The sequence below is a fragment of the Oncorhynchus masou genome, unplaced genomic scaffold (genome assembly GCF_036934945.1).
Source record: "Oncorhynchus masou masou isolate Uvic2021 unplaced genomic scaffold, UVic_Omas_1.1 unplaced_scaffold_806, whole genome shotgun sequence".
Lineage (NCBI taxonomy): Eukaryota > Metazoa > Chordata > Actinopteri > Salmoniformes > Salmonidae > Oncorhynchus > Oncorhynchus masou.
This window is the reverse complement of record NW_027014530.1, coordinates 55,825-76,045: the sequence shown is the minus strand read 5'-3', so window position 1 is coordinate 76,045 and position 20,221 is coordinate 55,825. Positions and strand designations below refer to the sequence as shown.

At 42.9% G+C, this 20,221-nt stretch overlaps 1 protein-coding gene across 2 annotated transcripts; it reads right to left on the bottom strand.

The window, feature by feature from the left end:
- Positions 1 to 14,624: 14,624 nt before the first annotated feature.
- On the bottom strand, positions 14,625 to 18,771 carry LOC135537519 (stonustoxin subunit beta-like). 2 transcript variants are annotated; one of them, XR_010455238.1, is made up of 5 exons: positions 18,328 to 18,771; positions 17,996 to 18,169; positions 17,679 to 17,725; positions 15,623 to 17,305; positions 14,625 to 15,583 (listed from the first exon to the last, which is right to left on the bottom strand). XR_010455238.1 is itself a non-coding variant. In XM_064963655.1 (4 exons), the coding sequence occupies exons 3-4, from the start codon at positions 17,698 to 17,700 to the stop codon at positions 16,782 to 16,784; spliced, it is 546 nt and encodes a 181-aa protein (XP_064819727.1). In that variant the 5' UTR covers positions 17,701 to 17,725; positions 17,996 to 18,169; positions 18,328 to 18,771; the 3' UTR covers positions 14,625 to 16,781. The 2 variants fall into 2 exon arrangements, 1 of the variants encoding a protein (XP_064819727.1); XM_064963655.1 differs by having other exon boundaries at positions 14,625 to 17,305.
- Positions 18,772 to 20,221: the final 1,450 nt, after the last annotated feature.

Here is a 20,221-nt window from a genome sequence, read left to right as displayed (position 1 = left end):
AACAGAAGAAATCCGTTACAACAACAGTGTATTGATGAGTTGAAGAGGTGATTTAATGTAGCACAACAGTGTATTGATTAGTTGATGAGTTTGATTTAATGTAGCACAACAGTGTATTGATGAGTTGAAGAGGTTGATTTAATGTAGCACAACAGTGTATTGATGAGTTGAAGAGGTGATTTAATGTAGCACAACAGTGTATTGATGAGTTGAAGAGGTGATTTAATGTAGCACAACAGTGTATTGATGAGTTGAAGAGGTTGATTTAATGTAGCACAACAGTGTATTGATGAGTTGAAGAGGTTGATTTAATGTAGCACAACAGTGTATTGATGAGTTGAAGAGGTTGATTTAATGTAGCACAACAGTGGATTGATGAGTTGAAGAGGTTGATTTAATGTAGCACAACAGTGTATTGATGAGTTTGTGTTATGCCTGTTTATCAGCAGTAAATCATTTGACCACACGCCTTGTGGCTTGATAATATTCTCTTTTATGTTTTACTTTCTATAAATAAACTGTTATGGGACTGTTCTATTGGCTGTAACTCTAATACTAATCACATGTATTGTAAAGGGAAATGACAACATGCTATGAGTTGCAGCCTTTAGAATAATGACAACATGCTATGAGTTGCAGACTTTAGATAAATGACAACATGCTATGAGTTGCAGCCTTTAGAATAATGACAACATGCTATGAGTTGCAGCCTTTAGAATAATGACAACATGCTATGAGTTGCAGCCTTTAGAATAATGTAGAACATGCTATGAGTTGCAGCCTTTAGAATAATGTAAAACATGTCCTTGACTCTATCAAGTTGATGAACAAAAGTTAGCCTGTAGACAAGATTGAATGTACAATAATCTGATGAGTGACAATATTAGGCTTGTCAGTTTTCATATTGTACATGAAGAGATGGGAGCATCTAGTACATGAAGAGATGGGAGCATCTAGTGCATGAAGAGATGGGAGCATCTAGTACATGAAGAGATGGGAGCATCTAGTACATGAAGAGATGGGAGCATCTAGTATATGAAGAGATGGGAGCATCTAGTACATGAAGAGATGGGAGCATCTAGTACATGAAGAGATGGGAGCATTAGTACATGAAGAGATGGGAGCATCTAGTACATGAAGAGATGGGAGCATCTAGTACATGAAGAGATGGGAGCATATAGTACATGAAGAGATGGGAGCATCTAGTACATGAAGAGATGGGAGCATCTAGTACATGAAGAGATGGGAGCATCTACTATATGAAGAGTTGGGAGCATCTAGTACATGAAGAGATGGGAGCTTCTTGTAATTGACAGATGCAGTGAAAGGAGCCTCTCTTTATCAAATTCTCCTTCAGAGTCACAAGCAGGTTAAACATTGTGATTTCTATATAATACTGTATCAGAGATCAGATTCTGCAGGTTAAACATTGTGATTTCTATATAATACTGTATCAGAAAGATCAGATTCTGCAGGTTAAACATTGTGGTTTCTATATAATACTGTATCAGAGATCAGATTCTGCAGGTTAAACATTGTGATTTCTATATAATACTGTATCAGAAAGATCAGATTCTGCAGGTTAAACATTGTGATTTCTATATAATACTGTATCAGAAAGATCAGATTCTGCAGGTTAAACATTGTGATTTCTATATAATACTGTATCAGAGATCAGATTCTGCAGGTTAAACATTGTGATTTCTATATAATACTGTATCAGAGATCAGATTCTGCAGGTTAAACATTGTGATTTCTATATAATACTGTATCTGAGATCAGATTCTGCAGGTTAAACATTGTGATTTCTATATAATACTGTATCAGAGATCAGATTCTGCAGGTTAAACATTGTGATTTCTATATAATACTGTATCAGAGATCAGATTCTGCAGGTTAAACATTGTGATTTCTATATAATACTGTATCAGAGATCAGATTCTGCAGGTTAAACATTGTGATTTCTATATAATACTGTATCTGAGATCAGATTCTGCAGGTTAAACATTGTGATTTCTATATAATACTGTATCAGAGATCAGATTCTGCAGGTTAAACATTGTGATTTCTATATAATACTGTATCAGAGATCAGATTCTGCAGGTTAAACATTGTGATTTCTATATAATACTGTATCTGAGATCAGATTCTGCAGGTTCATTGACACGTACCTTCATCAAATAACTCTCTTCATTCAGGAGGTGCAGCTTAATTTCCAAAGTTCACTTTTTCTTCAACAACATCTGTGTTGTCCAGGTATTTATCACAGGACCCCTGTAGCAGCAGTATTGATCAACATCTGTGTTGTCCAGGTATTTATTACAGGACCCCTGTAGCAGCAGTATTGATCAACATCTGTGTTGTCCAGGTATTTATTACAGGACCCCTGTAGCAGCAGTATTGATCAACATCTGTGTTGTCCAGGTATTTATTACAGGACCCCTGTAGCAGCAGTATTGATCAACATCTGTGTTGTCCAGGTATTTATCACAGGACCCCTGTAGCAGCAGTATTGATCAACATCTGTGTTGTCCAGGTATTTATTACAGGACCCCTGTAGCAGCAGTATTGATCAACATCTGTGTTGTCCAGGTATTTATCACAGGACCCCTGTAGCAGCAGTATTGAGCTGCTACTAAGCAGAAACTAGTACCACAATCAAATTAAAATCAAATTATTCTGTCATCAATGGATGAACGGCCAATAGAAACCAGATAGAAACTGATAATAGTGCATGTGACTTCAGTTCTGGTTTGCCACAGACTTGCTGAATGTCTTTCCATGTCTGGGGAAATGAAACCAGGCCAGCAGCTGACTGTCAGACTGTGGTTTTGAGTCACGTGGAGCCTGACATGGACAAAGGCAGACATGTGACCATGGACAACATCTTCACATCATTTTCACTGTCAGGCAAGTTGATTACAAACAAGACTAGCCTGCTAGGAACAGTAAACAAACAAACAAGACTAGCCTGCTAGGAACAGTGAACAAACAAACAAGACGAGCCTGCTAGGAACAGTGAACACACAAACAAGACTAGCCTGCTAGGAACAGTGAACACACAAACAAACAAGACTAGCCTGCTAGGAACAGTGAACACACAAACAAGACTAGCCTGCTAGGAACAGTGAACACACAAACAAACAAGACTAGCCTGCTAGGAACAGTGAACACACAAACAAGACTAGCCTGCTAGGAACAGTGAACACACAAACAAACAAGACTAGCCTGCTAGGAACAGTGAACACACAAACAAGACTAGCCTGCTAGGAACAGTGAACACACAAAGAAGACTAGCCTGCTAGGAACAGTGAACAAACAAACAAGACTAGCCTGCTAGGAACCGTGAACGAACAAACAAGACTAGCCTGCTAGGAACAGTGAACACACAAAGAAGACTATCCTGCTATGAACAGTGAACAAACAAACAAGACTAGCCTGCTAGGAACAGTGAACACACAAACAAGACTCGCCTGCGAGGAACAGTGAACAAACAAAGAAGACTAGCCTGCTAGGAATAGTGAACACACAAAGAAGACTAGCCTGCTTGGAACAGTGAACACACAAACAAGACTAGCCTGCTAGGAGATACTTGCCGCTGGCCTGTTGCGCTGTTCTACAATGTGCTCGACATGGCTGCTATCAACACGTGTTGTACAAGCAATGCCTTGTCAAGACAGTCAGCAGGAGAGATTTCATCATCGATCTTGCATGTGAGCTTCATGAGAACCACATGAACGCAGAGAAAGAAGCTACAGTCACCAAGCAGGCAGCAGGTCCTGTTCTCCCTCTTCCCCAAGGCACCACAGCACCAAGCAGGCAGCAGATCCTGCTCTCCCTCGTCCCCAAGCTCCACAGCAGGCAGCAGGTCTACCTCTTCCCCAAGCTCCACAGCAGGCAGCAGGTCTACCTCTTCCCCAAGCACCACAGCAGGTCCTGCTCTCCCTCTTCCCCAAGCACCACAGCAGGTACTGCTCTCCCTCTTCCCCAAGCACCACATCACTAAGCAGGCAGCAGGTCCTGCTCTCCCTCTTCCCCAAGCACCACAGCACCAAGCAGGCAGCAGATCCTGCTCTCCCTCTTCCCCAAGCACCACAGCAGGCAGCAGGTCTCCCTCTTCCCCAAGCACCACAGCAGGTCCTGCTCTCCCTCTTCCCCAAGCACCACTGCAGGTCCTGCTCTCCCTCTTCCCCAAGCACCACTGCAGGTCCTGCTCTCCCTCTTCCCCAAGCACCACAGCAGGTACTGCTCTCCCTCTTCCCCAAGCACCACAGCAGGTCCTGCTCTCCCTCTTACCCAAGCACCACAGCAGGTACTGCTCTCCCTCTTCCCCAAGCACCACAGCATGTCCTGCTCTCCCTCTTCCCCAAGCACCACAGCAGGTCCTGCTCTCCCTCTTCCCCAAGCACCACAGCATGTCCTGCTCTCCCTCTTCCCCAAGCACCACAGCATGTCCTGCTCTCCCTCTTCCCCAAGCACCACAGCAGGTCCTGCTCTCCCTCTTACCCAAGCACCACAGCATGTCCTGCTCTCCCTCTTCCCCAAGCACCACAGCAGGTCCTGCTCTCCCTCTTCCCCAAGCACCACAGCATGTCCTGCTCTCCCTCTTCCCCAAGCACCACAGCAGGTCCTGCTCTCCCTCTTCCCCAAGCACCACAGCATGTCCTGCTCTCCCTCTTCCCCAAGCACCACAGCAGGTCCTGCTCTCCCTCTTACCCAAGCACCACAGCAGGTCCTGCTCTCCCTCTTACCCAAGCAGCACAGGAAAGGATAAATAATGTCAAGTCGCCAGATTCACACCAAACAAGGCCGATGAAAACTGTGTGCAGGGAAACCGATTTGACTTGTTTGTGGACCTGAAGCATAAAGAGAAGAGGGGATTGATTCATGTGTAAAGGTGGTCTACAGTGTCTGGTAGCATAGAGAGAAGAGGGGATTGATTCATGTGTAAAGGTGATCTACAGTGTCTGACAGCATAAAGAGAAGAAGGGATTGATTCATGTGTAAAGGTGATCTACAGTGTCTGACAGCATAGAGAGAAGAGGGGATTGATTCATGTGTAAAGGTGATCTACAGTGTCTGACAGCATAGAGAGAAGAGGGGATTGATTCATGTGTAAAGGTGATCTACAGTGTCTGATAGCATAGAGAGAAGAGGGGATTGATTCATGTGTAAAGGTGCTACAGTGTCTGGTAGCATAAAGAGAAGAGGGGATTGATTCATGTGTAAAGGTGCTACAGTGTCTGATAGCATAGAGAGAAGAGGGGATTGATTCATGTGTAAAGGTGATCTACAGTGTCTGACAGCATAAAGAGAAGAGGGGATTGATTCATGTGTAAAGGTGCTACAGTGTCTGGTAGCATAGAGAGAAGAGGGGATTGATTCATGTGTAAAGGTGATCTACAGTGTCTGATAGCATAGAGAGAAGAGGGGATTGATTCATGTGTAAAGGTGCTACAGTGTCTGATAGCATAAAGAGAAGAGGGGATTGATTCATGTGTAAAGGTGCTCTACAGTGTCTGACAGCATAAAGAGAAGAGGGGATTGATTCATGTGTAAAGGTGCTACAGTGTCTGACAGCATAGAGAGAAGAGGGGATTGATTCATGTGTAAAGGTGCTACAGTGTCTGATAGCATAAAGAGAAGAGGGGATTGATTCATGTGTAAAGGTGGTCTACAGTGTCTGATAGCATAGAGAGAAGAGGGGATTGATTCATGTGTAAAGGTGATCTACAGTGTCTGACAGCATAAAGAGAAGAGGGGATTGATTCATGTGTAAAGGTGCTACAGTGTCTGGTAGCATAGAGAGAAGAGGGGATTGATTCATGTGTAAAGGTGATCTACAGTGTCTGATAGCATAGAGAGAAGAGGGGATTGATTCATGTGTAAAGGTGCTACAGTGTCTGGTAGCATAAAGAGAAGAGGGGATTGATTCATGTGTAAAGGTGCTACAGTGTCTGATAGCATAGAGAGAAGAGGGGATTGATTCATGTGTAAAGGTGATCTACAGTGTCTGACAGCATAAAGAGAAGAGGGGATTGATTCATGTGTAAAGGTGCTACAGTGTCTGGTAGCATAGAGAGAAGAGGGGATTGATTCATGTGTAAAGGTGATCTACAGTGTCTGATAGCATAGAGAGAAGAGGGGATCGATTCATGTGTAAAGGTGCTACAGTGTCTGATAGCATAAAGAGAAGAGGGGATTGATTCATGTGTAAAGGTGGTCTACAGTGTCTGGTAGCATAGAGAGAAGAGGGGATTGATTCATGTGTAAAGGAGCTATAGTGTCTGATAGCATAAAGAGAAGAGGGGATTGATTCATGTGTAAAGGTGGTCTACAGTGTCTGACAGCATAAAGAGAAGAGGGGATTGATTCATGTGTAAAGGTGGTCTACAGTGTCTGATAGCATAGAGAGAAGAGGGGATTGATTCATGTGTAAAGGTGATCTACAGTGTCTGGTAGCATAGAGAGAAGAGGGGATTGATTCATGTGTAAAGGTGATCTACAGTGTCTGATAGCATAGAGAGAAGAGGGGATTGATTCATGTGTAAAGGTGCTCTACAGTGTCTGGTAGCATAGAGAGAAGAGGGGATTGATTCATGTGTAAAGGTGGTCTACAGTGTCTGGTAGCATAAAGAGAAGAGGGGATTGATTCATGTGTAAAGGTGATCTACAGTGTCTGGTAGCATAAAGAGAAGAGGGGATTGATTCATGTGTAAAGGTGATCTACAGTGTCTGGTAGCATAAAGAGAAGAGGGGATTGATTCATGTGTAAAGGTGCTACAGTGTCTGATACAGTCAACACATTATTGTTTTTACATCTTGTCTTCAATATTTTTCCACAAATATTCATTTATGAAATTCATCCTTTACAATTGTTAATTCACTGGTGCTTTTGTTTAGTAATACAGAATACATTTCACCTGGCTGGTTTTATTATTATTATTAGATATTTATTGTTTAGTAATACAGAATACATTGCACCTGGCTGGTTTTATTATTGTTAGATATTTATTGTTTAGTAATACAGAATACATTGCACCTGGCTGGTTTTATTATTATTATTAGATATTTATTGTTTAGTAATACAGAATACATTGCACCTGGCTGGTTTTATTATTATTATTAGATATTTATTGTTTAGTAATACAGAATACATTGCACCTGGCTGGTTTTATTATTATTATTAGATATTTATTGTTTAGTAATACAGAATACATTGCACCTGGCTGGTTTTATTATTATTATTAGATATTTATTGTTTAGTAATACAGAATACATTGCACCTGGCTGGTTTTATTATTGTTAGATATTTATTGTTTCTACTTTGTAGAATGAACAATTGTTGTTATTTTATATTTATTGATTTATTTTCTACTTTGTAGAATGAACTATTGTTGTTATTTTATATTTATTGATTTATTTTCTACTTTGTAGAATGAACTATTGTTGTTATTTTATATTTATTGATTTATTTTCTACTTTGTAGAATGAACTATTGTTGTTATTTTATATTTATTGATTTATTTTCTACTTTGTAGAATGAACTATTGTTATTTTATTGATATAATTCCACTTATATTTCTTCATGTCATTAATCCTTTACAATAGTATGTTACACTATTTATTATGTGTTTATTTATTAACAAACCGTGTTTTCACACGTTGCACCTTGCTGGTTGATATGCATCTGATGCAGAGTCTCCCTTCACAACATAGAGTTGGTCTGTTTACCTGAACTGTGACATCAGTGATGCATAGTCTCCCTTCACAACATAGAGTTGGTCTGTTTACCTGAACTGTGACATCAGTGATGCATAGTCTCCCTTCACAACATAGAGTTGGTCTGTTTACCTGAACTGTGACATCAGTGATGCAGAGTCTCCATTCACAACATAGAGTTGGTCTGTTTACCTGAACTGTGACATCAGTGATGCATAGTCTCCCTTCACAACATAGAGTTGGTCTGTTTACCTGAACTGTGACATCAGTGATGCAGAGTCTCCATTCACAACATAGAGTTGGTCTGTTTACCTGAACTGTGACATCAGTGATGCATAGTCTCCCTTCACAACATAGAGTTGGTCTGTTTACCTGAACTGTGACATCAGTGATGCAGAGTCTCCCTTCACAACATAGAGTTGGTCTGTTTACCTGAACAGTGACATCAGTGATGCAGAGTCTCCCTTCACAACATAGAGTTGGTCTGTTTACCTGAACTGTGACATCAGTGTTACGGATACAGTTATCCTGTGTGGGTGTGTTTCCTGTGTGTGTGTTTCTTTTCTCTCCTTCTCCCCTCTCAGGTGAAAATCATCACTCCCCAATCAGTCAATCATCAATCAGAAGACACACCTCCTCTTATTTCCTGACCTATCACAGTTCCTTCCCCATGTTTTAAAAACCCCATCATTTGTTTGTTCTAGAGCCCAGCTCAGCTCAGCTCAATCTCTCTGTAAATGCCATGTCTGTAGGTCTCAGTGTTTCACTCTAGCTTTGTGTCTTAACCTCTCTTTTGTTTAAGCACCTCATAGCACTTTGTCATCACCTGTGAGTATTGTTTTTGGTTATGGTGTTTGTGTTTGATTGCTGGGGGAAACAAAGACAAGTCGCCCATGGGCATACACTACCCGTAGGTGAACTTTGTTAAATACACTAGTTAGAACTGGGCGGACCACCCACTGTATTTTTGGTTAGTTAGTTAGCTGTTGTTAAAGTAGGCTAGTCTAGCTTAGGGGTGTTTTTGAATACTTATTGTTTCTTTCCTTGGGTCCAGCCCAGCCCCTTTTCCTGCTCCCCCCATTACCGTGTGTTTATAAATAAACCTAGAGTTTGACGGTAGATTTCAGTTGTCGTGCTTATTTCGTTCACACTTTTCCTTTGTCACAATAATAATTTGCATGAGTTATGTTACGAGTCTCATTACCATCCCCCCTAGACTGTCGGGCCAAAAGGGATTCGTAACAATCAGTGATGCATATTCTCCATTCACAACATGGAGTTGGTCTGTTTACCTGAACTGTGACATCAGTGATGCAGAGTCTCCCTTCACAACATACAGTTGGTCTGTTTACCTGAACTGTGACATCAGTGATGCAGAGTCTCCCTTCACAACATAGAGTTGGTCTGTTTACCTGAACTGTGACATCAGTGATGCAGAGTCTCCCTTCACAACATAGACTTGGTCTGTTTACCTGAACTGTTACATCAGTGATGCCTCTCACAGCGACAGATTCACCTGTGTAAGTCTTTAACAGGAGGGGCGCTGGTTGAAGTGGAAGGTGTTTCAGTGTGACTTCCTGGTCTGATGAGTTACTCACCTCAGTGTTCTCTTTCTTAACGGTGTGAACATGTCCATTTGTCTTTTGTTGAAATGACATTTTCTTGTTTCCCGTTTAGCATTTTCTGTTCTCTTTTTGTTTCTAGAGGTTTTGATCAAATGTGCATTTTCTTACCACATGCTGGACAATCCATGTCCTTACACCAGCATGTAGAAGGCTGATGTCCCACCTTGCCACAGTGGAAGCATGTGACTTGATTTCCCGTCTCTGATTTTCAGTTGAAATACTGTGCACTTTTATTTTTTTTTGTGATCAACTTAATATTTATTTTAAAGGAAAACAGATAAGAAAAAATAGCAGCAGGAATGATTTTACATCTAGACACAATACTGTTAATTTATATATCAGAACAAATAGCAGCAGGAATGATTACACAGCTAGAGACACAATACTGTTAATATATATATATATATATATATATATATACATACAGTGGGGCAAAAAAGTATTTAGTCAGCCACCAATTGTGCAAGTTCTCCCACTTAAAAATATGAGAGGCCTGTAATTTTCATCATAGGTCCACTTCAACTATGACAGACAGAATGAGAAGAAAAAAACATAAAATCATACTTATTTTCCACCATAATTTGCAAATAAATTCATAAAAAATCCTACAAAGTGATTTTCTGGATTTTTTTTCTCATTTTGTCTGTCATTTGGAGTATATATATATCAGTGTGTTATGTAAACCAGTTATTGCAGGGAAATACAAAAATATAATTAACCACATATACAATCACACACCTGGGACCACCCAAACCCACCCTCCAACCCCTCCTGGTACCAACCCACCCTCCAACCCCTCCTGGTACCAACCCACCCTCCAACCCCTCCTGGGACCACTCCAACCCACCCTCCAACCCCTACTGGGACCACTCCAACCCTACTGGGACCACCTCAACCCTACTGGGACCACTCCAACCCCCCTGGGAACCCCCCAACCCACCCTCCAACCCTGCTGGGACCACTCCAACCCTACTGGGACCACCCCAACCCACCCTCCAACCCCTCCTGGGACCACTCCAACCCACCCTCCAACCCCTCCTGGGACCACTCCAACCCACCCTCCAACCCCTCCTAGGACCACACCAACCCACCCTCCAACCCCTACTGGGACCACCCCAACCCTACTGGGACCACTCCAACCCTCCTGGAAACCCCCAACCCACCCTCCAACCCTACTGGGACCACTCCATCCCTACTGGGACCACCCCAACCCACCCTCCAACCCCTCCTGGGACCACTCCAACCCACCCTCCAAACCCTCCTGGGACCACCCCAACCCACCCTCCAACCCCTCCTGGGACCACTCCAACCCTACCGGGACCACTCCAAACCTACTGGGACCACTCCAACCCACCTTCCAACACCTCCTGGACCACCCAAACCAACCCTCCAACCCCTCCTGGGACCACTCCAACCCTACCGGGACCACTCCAAACCTACTGGGACCACTCCAACCCACCCTCCAACCCCTCCTGGGACCACTCCAACCCACCCTCCAAACCCTCCTGGGACCACCCCAACCCACCCTCCAACCCCTCCTGGGACCACTCCAACCCTACCGGGACCACTCCAAACCTACTGGGACCACTCCAACCCACCTTCCAACACCTCCTGGACCACCCCAACCAACCCTCCAACCCCTCCTGGGACCACTCCAACCCTACTGGGACCACTCCAACCCACCCTCCAACCCCTCCTGGGACCACTCCAACCCACCCTCCAAACCCTCCTGGGACCACTCCAACCCACCCTCCAAACCCTCCTGGGACCACCCCAACCCACCCTCCAACCCCTCCTGGGACCACTCCAACCCTACCGGGACCACTCCAAACCTACTGGGACCACTCCAACCCACCCTCCAAACCCTCCTGGGACCACCCCAACCCACCCTCCAACCCCTCCTGGGACCACTCCAACCCCTCCTGGGACCACTCCAACCCCTCCTGGGACCACTCCAACCCTACTGGGACCACTCCAACCCACCCTCCAACCACAAATGAAGTTGTGATAAAATCTGTTGAATAAAAAACACACTTTATGGTTTCAGCTGCAGAGAACCAGTTGTCAATTGTTGTTTGGCCCCAAAAATCCCAGCAGTGGATGGTTGTTAATGAATTATATCTATAAAAGTGCTGATCCAATGAGGTGTGGTGGTAGACCATGGATCCTAACAGTGTATAAAGTGCTGATCCAATGAGGTTGTTGACCCATGGATCCTAACAGTGTATAAAGTGCTGATCCAATGAGGTGAGGTGGTAGACCCATGGATCCTAACAGTGTATAAAGTGCTGATCCAATGAGGTGGTAGACCCATGGATCCTAACAGTGTATAAAGTGCTGATCCAATGAGGTGTGGTGGTAGACCCATGGATCCTAACAGTGTATAAGGTGCTGATCCAATGAGGTGTGGTGGTAGACCCATGGATCCTAACAGTGTATAATGTGCTGATCCAATGAGGTGAGGTGGTAAACCCATGGATCCTAACAGTGGATAAAGTGCTGATCCAATGAGGTGTGGTGGTAGACCCATGGATCCTAACAGTGTATAAGGTGCTGATCCAATGAGGTGTGGTGGTAGACCCATGGATCCTAACAGTGTATAAAGTGCTGATCCAATGAGGTGTGGTGGTAGACCCATGGATCCTAACAGTGTATAAAGTGCTGATCCAATGACGTGTGGTGGTAGACCCATGGATGAATGATCATTAAGTGATAACAGTTTGGGGGAACAAGGTGTGATGACATCCACTACAGCAGATAAGACAGAGGGAACCTCTTTCCAAAACATGTCCCCTGGTCACTCCCAGTACATATGTCCCCTGGTCACTCCCAGTACATATGTCCCCTGGTCACTCCCAGTACATATGTCCCCTGGTCACTCCCAGTACATATGTCCTCTGGTCACTCCCAGTACATATGTCCCCTGGTCACTCCCAGTACACATGTCCCCTGGTCACTCCCAGTACATATGTTCCCTGGTCACTACCAGTACATAAGTCCCCTGGTCACTCCCAGTACATATGTCCCCTGGTCACTCCCAGTACACATGATTAAAGGAGCCCAAGGCACCTTGATTACATAGATCACACAGAGGAGAGGTTATGGTTTACATTAAATTATGTTTTCTATGTGGAAGGTATATCCTGTGCATGAGATTACAATGTATCAGCTGTTGATTAGGCTTGTTAGATGAACCCACTAAGTTCCTGAGGAACTCAACTGGTTGAGCCTCTTCAGCAGCTAGTTCCATGGACACAGTGATTTCAATGTCCTTCACCAAGGTCAGATGACTTTCAGTCAACAGTCTCTTTGGTGTATCTTCACTCCGTAGCCACATTCTAGTCTGTCTCTTATGATGTCATTTAGAACACCATTCAACTCAGTGTTCTGATAGTTTCTTTACTGCAGCAGCAAACATTGGTACTGATTCTCCCTCTTCCTGTTGTCTCCTGTGGAACCTGAACCTTTCAGCATTAACTAGTGGTTCTGGTGAAACATGTCCTTTCAGCATTAACTAGTGGTTCTGGTGAAACAGGTCCTTTAAGTATTAACTAGTGGTTCTGGTGAAACATGTCCTTTAAGTATTAACTAGTGGTTCTGGTGAAACAGGTCCTTTCAGCATTAACTAGTGGTTCTGGTGAAACAGGTCCTTTAAGTATTAACTAGTGGTTCTGGTGAAGCAGGTCCTTTAAGTATTAACTAGTGGTTCTGGTGAAACATGTCCTTTAAGTATTAACTAGTGGTTCTGGTGAAACAGGTCCTTTCAGTATTAACTAGTGGTTCTGGTGAAACATGTCCTTTCAGTATTAACTAGTGGTTCTGGTGAAACATGTCCTTTAAGTATTAACTAGTGGTTCTGGTGAAACATGTCCTTTAAGTATTAACTAGTGGTTCTGGTGAAACATGTCCTTTAAGTATTAACTAGTGGTTCTGGTGAAACAGGTCCTTTCAGTATTAACTAGTGGTTCTGGTGAAACATGTCCTTTAAGTATTAACTAGTGTTTCTGGTGAAACAGGTCCTTTAAGTATTAACTAGTGGTTCTGGTGAAACAGGTCCTTTCAGTATTAACTAGTGGTTCTGGTGAAACAGGTCCTTTCAGCATTAACTAGTGGTTCTGGTGAAACAGGTCCTTTAAGTATTAACTAGTGGTTCTGGTGAAACAGGTCCTTTCAGTATCTCCACAATATCCCCATACGTCTTATTACCTGTTCTGTCTGGATGTAACAGGCTGCCTAGTAAATTACATGTCTTTGGCCCCATTACACTAAAAACTGTAGGTACAATGTTGTCCTCAACAATGTAATTTGCAAGAACAGAATATTCAAACCGTTCTGTATATGAGGTCCCCTGCTCAATACTTTCATCAAACTGTTCAATGTTTCCATCAATTCCAGACATTTTTCATTTCTCAATAGGATCCTGATTGTCCTCAACCACATCAATATGTTCCTCAGTCACGTGATCTTCATCCACTTCGCTCACTGACGTTTTCTCCTCAAGTTCGCTCATTTAGAAGAACTTTCTAAAGTTTGTTGTCACGGTCGTCGTAAGGAGGAGAACAAGGTGCAGCGTGGTAAGCGTACTTTCTTCTTTAATTAAAGAAAGAACAACTGAACAAACTATCAAAACAACAAAACGAACCATGACGCTAATATGAGAAATGCAGACTGGCAACTAAACGTAGAACAAGAACCCACAAATACAATAGGCAAAATGGCCACCTAAATATGGTCCCCAATCAGAGACAATGATAAACAGCTACCTCTGATTGGGAACCAATTCAGGCCACCATAGACTTACATATGCCTAGACTTACAAAACCCCTAGACAATACAAAAACTAACATACCCACCCTCGTCACACCCTGACGTAACCAAAATATAAAGAAAACAGAGATATCTAAGGTCAGAGCATGACATTCGTCTTCACAGTTGAATAAATGTCCTTTATTTTGATCACTGTATATTCCTCCCTTTTTAATCAAATTGTTTTCTCGCTCCGACATCCGTCTCGAATCCTTTTCTGCCGTCGATGACTATGCTAACTCTCTCTGTTAGCTCCACTATGCACTTGTCTCTGCTAGTAATACACTGTGTTAACATTAGCCTAGACTGAACCACAGAAAATAACCATTTTAAACAATTGTAGAAACCAACTTCTTCCAGACAGAATAGTTCCTGTAGTTTCAGACTCATCGCCAATCTTTTGTTATGATTTGTGGGTTTCATAACCACGTCTGTATGACAAATCAATAATGATGAGACGGGAGACAGGAATTAGTTCAACCATTTATCTGGAACATGATCATCTCTACACATACAAACCCCCATGATGCTCTGCTGCACAACCCCAATATACAACAATACATCAATAAATGGGTAAATGGACAGTAAACAAAACTCAGAGGACTTTAAATGTTCAGTTCTAGAAAGTAGGGCCATGGGACAGGGTCAGAAAGGTCAGTATGTTTGTTACCTGGTTACAGAGGTGACATAACAAGCATAAGGTCCATTATAACACAGTGAAGTAGGGCCATGGGACAGGGTCAGAAAGGTCAGTATGTTTGATACCTGGTTACATAGATGACATAACAAGCATAAGGCCCATTATAACACAGTGAAGTAGGGCCATGGGACAGGGTCAGAAAGGTCAATATGTTTGATACCTGGTTACAGAGGTGACATAACAAGCATAAGGTCCATTATAACACAGTGAAGTAGGGCCATGGGACAGGGTCAGAAAGGTCAGTATGTTTGATACCTGGTTACAGAGGTGACATAACAAGCATAAGGTCCATTATAACACAGTGAAGTAGAGTTGGGAGCTAAAAGCAGACATGGGCAGTGAGACGGTGTGAGGAGGTCAGGGGTCAAACACTAGATCAGGACAGGTAGAAATGGCAGGGCTGGAAATAGAGAGAGACACATTCTGATCATGGCTCAGACCTGACCTGAGACACCCAATCAGAAGATGCCATAACAAAGTCCTGACCTGAGACACCCAATCAGAAGATGTCATAACAAAGCCCTGACCTGAGACACCCAATCAGAAGATGTCATAACAAAGTCCTGACCTGAGACACCCAATCAGAAGATGTCATAACAAAGCCCTGACCTGAGACACCCAATCAGAAGATGTCATAACAAAGACCTGACCTGACACCCAATCAGAAGATGTCATAACAAAGCCCTGACCTGAGACACCCAATCAGAAGATGTCATAACAAAGTCCTGACCTGACACCCAATCAGAAGATGTCATAACAAAGCCCTGACCTGAGACACCCAATCAGAAGATGTCATAACAAAGCCCTGACCTGAGACACCCAATCAGAAGATGTCATAACAAAGCCCTGACCTGAGACACCCAATCAGAAGATGCCGTAACAAAGCCCTGACCTGAGACACCCAATCAGAAGATGTCATAACAAAGTCCTGACCTGACACCCAATCAGAAGATGTCATAACAAAGCCCTGACCTGAGACACCCAATCAGAAGATGTCATAACAAAGCCCTGACCTGAGACACCCAATCAGAAGATGTCATAACAAAGCCCTGACCTGAGACACCCAATCAGAAGATGCCGTAACAAAGCCCTGACCTGAGACACCCAATCAGAAGATGTCATAACAAAGCTCTGACCTGAGACACCCAATCAGAAGATGTCATAACAAAGCCCTGACCTGAGACACCCAATCAGAAGATGTCATAACAAAGCCCTGACCTGAGACACCCAATCAGAAGATGTCATAACAAAGTCCTGACCTGAGACACCCAATCAGAAGATGCCATAATAAAGTCCTGGCCAGAAGGCTTTATGGGATTTCCTTTCATCAACATCCAGAACATTTAAATGAGGCATCTGTCAATAAAAAGTCACTTTAGAGCTTTAAAGAAAGGACACGACTTCCGCCTTGTTAGGCGGACGATGTCACCGACCTTCTAGCTTCGCTGATCCATTTTTCATTTTTCATTTTCCATTTGTTTTGCCTTGTTTCACCTGCTTTCAATCCCATCAATTACATGTTGTGTATTTAACCCTCTCTTTCCCCTCATGTCCTAGTTGGAGATTGTTTGATGCGCGATGGGTTTTGTACCCACTTTTTATTATTTTTGTATATTTTGGTTTTGGAGTTATTTTTTAGCGACTCCGTTTATATCAAGTTCATTCTCCTTCCGACCACACCATTACAGATGGAATGACTTCAGAGTGTTACTAACATCATATCAAACATAAAAGGCCATAAAAGGCCTAAAACATAAAACATTTACAACTGATCTTTTTTATTACACTGAAAAATAAAATTAAAAGTGTGTGTGTCAATGTGGGTGTTTGTGTGTGTGTGTGTCAATGTGTGTGTGTGTGTGTCAATGTGTGTGTGTGTCAATGTGTGTGTGTGTCAATGTGTGTGTGTGTGTGTGTCAGGTTATTATTTACAGGGACACTGAGGAGTCATCACAAACCCAAAACCCTGCATAGAGGGGCTCAGTGAATGTGGAGGTGAATGTGATCAGGTGGGTCAGTGTGTCAGAGGAGGCTCTATAGAAGGACAGAGTGCCGGCTGGCCAGTCCAGATACACTCCTACTCTGTGGGGGCTGGAGGAGGGGACGTCTATGGTAGTGGGATTATTACTGTGCCAGGCAATGTAATGGTTGTCATAGCAGAACAGACTCCAGGAATTGTCATTCCATCCAAGACAACAGTCATTAACCCTTCCTCTCCTGCTGATTCCTTTATATGTCACTCCTATATCAGCCTCTCTCCCACTCCACTCTACCTCCCAGTAACAGCGCCCAGTCAGACCCTCTCTACACAGCACCTGTCCCCAGACCTCAAATCTCTCTGGGTGGTCAGGATACGGCTGCTCCTCTCTCCTACATGTCACCTTTCTGTTCTCCTCAGACAGAGAGAGGAGTCTGTCTACTGTGTTTGGGTCCAGTGTGAGATCACAGACATCTGATGGATGAGAACAGACACAATATTAGAAATCATCATCATTCACATTAGAATGTTAACTCACTTTTCACTAATTCATTTAATGTAGATGTTTCTAGGTATCAAAAGGAGAAGTTAAGGTAACTTGAGACTTGTTGAATGATCATATGTGATACTGTATGGTAATATAAAACACACTAATTCACATTAATTACACACACACACACAGTCAAATCAACTCTTTGTAAACGTTGGTGTCCCTGATTTCTGCTTCTGTAGAACTACAGCTGATATTTAATATTACCAAGTCAGTAATGATGATGGTCTTTGACTTTGACTTAACTTGAATTAAGACTTATTCTTAGTCATATTCTTCACAGCAGTCAACACTCACATTTTCTAAGCCCAGGTTTCATTGTGTTCTCTCCACCATGTTCCACACTGTAGCGGTAAGCAGAAGAACAGACAGTCATTGAGGGATACACCTGAACTCTCACACACACACACACACACACACACACACACACACACACACACACACACACACACGACACGCGCGGATATACAGCATATAACTTCAAGCAAATGTTTGTCTGTGTGTGGGTGTCCTGTGGTATAATTCTGTCCAAGTGGTGGTCAGAATGTTTGTCTTAACCAGCCTGATAAGTGAAACATGTCTGATATGAACATTGACATAAACCCTCTACATACTTGAGTTTCTCCAGTCTGCAGTGGGGATCCTCCAGTCCAGCAGAGAGCAGTCTGACTCCTGAGTCTCCTGGGTGATTGTAGCTCAGGTCCAGCTCTCTCAGGTGTGAGGGGTTTGACTTCAGAGCTGAGACCAGAGAAGCACAGCCTTCCTCTGTGACTTGACAGCCTGACAGCCTGCAAAGAGTCAAATCATATTAAAATCACACTGATATTATTTGGTGGTGAAAATAGTGGCAGTATATTTTTTATCAAATGACAAATCATCAAAGTATTGCTTGTAGAGAGAAAAATGTATAGTACAAATATTGTTGACCAACTACAGGAATACTGACCTCAGAGTCTCCAGTTTACATTGGGGATTCCCCAGTCCAGCAGAGAGCAGCTCCACTCCTGAATCCTTCAGGTCATTGTTACTCAGATCCAGCTCTCTCAGGTGTGAGGGGTTTGACCTCAGAGCTGAGACCAGAGAAGCACAGCCTTCCTCTGTGACTCCACAGCCTGACAGCCTGACAAAGAGATCATCATGACTTCACAAACACACTGTTAATTTAACACCAGTAGTGTAGAAGGACAATGGCAGATGCATTTGGTTTATTCTCTCAAATAACATATATATTAATCTTCCGTTTCCTAGAATTGTATGGTAATATTGTTATACTAATGTGAAAATAGTAGCAGTATATTTTTCTCCATATTCATGTCAAACCCTCATCTGTTTCACCTGCCTCCAGGTGTCGCTTATATCCCTGGTGTATATATCCCTGGTGTATATATCCCTGTGTTTCCCTGGTGTATATATCCCTGGTGTATATATCCCTGGTGTATATATCCCTGTGTCTCCCTGGTGTATATATCCCTGTGTCTCCCTGGTGTATATATCCCTGGCGTATATATCCCTGGCGTATATATCCCTGGCGTATATATCCCTGTGTTTCCCTGGTGTATATATCCCTGGTGTATATATCCCTGTGTATCCCTGGTGTATATATCCCTGGTGTATATATCCCTGGTGTATATATCCCTGGTATATATATATATCCCTGTGTTTCCCTGGTGTATATATCCCTGGTGTATATATCCCTGGTGTATATATCCCTGTGTTTCCCTGGTGTTCCCCTGGTGTATATATCCCTGGTGTATATATCCCTGTGTTTCCCTGGTGTGTTTATCCCTGTGTTTCCCTGGTGTATATATCCCTGGTGTATATATCCCTGTGTATCCCTGGTGTATATATCCCTGGTGTATATATCCCTGGTGTATATATCCCTGGTGTATATATCCCTGGTATATATATATCCATGGTGTATATATCCCTGTGTTTCCCTGGTGTATATATCCCTGTGTGTCCCTGGTGTATATATCCCTGGTGTATATATCCCTGTGTTCCCTGGTGTATATATCCCTGGTGTATATATCCCTGTGTGTCCCTGGTGTATATATCCCTGGTGTATATATCCCTGTGTTTCCCTGGTGTATATATCCCTGGTGTATATATCCCTGGTGTATATATCCCTGGTGTATATATCCCTGTGTTTCCCTGGTGTATATATCCCTGGTGTATATATCCCTGGTGTATATATCCCTGGCGTATATATCCCTGGCGTATAAATCCCTATGTTTCCCTGGTGTATATATCCCTGGTGTATATATCTCTGTGTTTCCCTGGTGTATATATCCCTGTGTGTCCCTGGTGTATATATCCCTGGTGTATATATCCCTGTGTTTCCCTGGTGTATAGATCCCTGGTGTATAGATCCCTGGTGTATAGATCCCTGGTGTATATATCCCCGTGTTCCCCTGGTGTATACATCCCTGGTGTATGTATCCCTGTTGTATATATCCCTGTGTTTTCCTGGTGTATATATCCCTGGTGTATATGTCCCTGGTTTATATATCCCTGTGTTTCCCTGGTGTATATATCCCTGGTGTATATATCCCTGGTGTATATATCCCTGGTGTATATATCCCTGTGTATCCCTGGTGTATATATCCCTGGTGTATATATATATCCCTGTGTTTCCCTGATGTATACATCCCTGGTGTATATATCCCTGGTGTATATATCCCTGTGGTCCCCTGGTGTATATATACCTGGTATATATATCCCTGTGTTTCCCTGGTGTATGTAGCCCTGGTATGTATCCCTGGTGTATATATCCCTGGTGTATATACCCCTGTGTTTCCCTGGTGTATATATCCCTGGTGTATATATCCCTGTGTTTCCCT

Bases quoted from the DNA above. Each gene is read 5' to 3' on its own strand.
- LOC135537519 (XM_064963655.1), bottom strand. From the start codon at position 17,700: ATGAAACCTGGGCTTAGAAAAT. The intron at 17,306-17,678 runs GTGAGTGTTGAC...CTCATCCATCAG, and splicing joins GAAACCTGGGCTTAGAAAAT to ATGTCTGTGATCTCACACTG.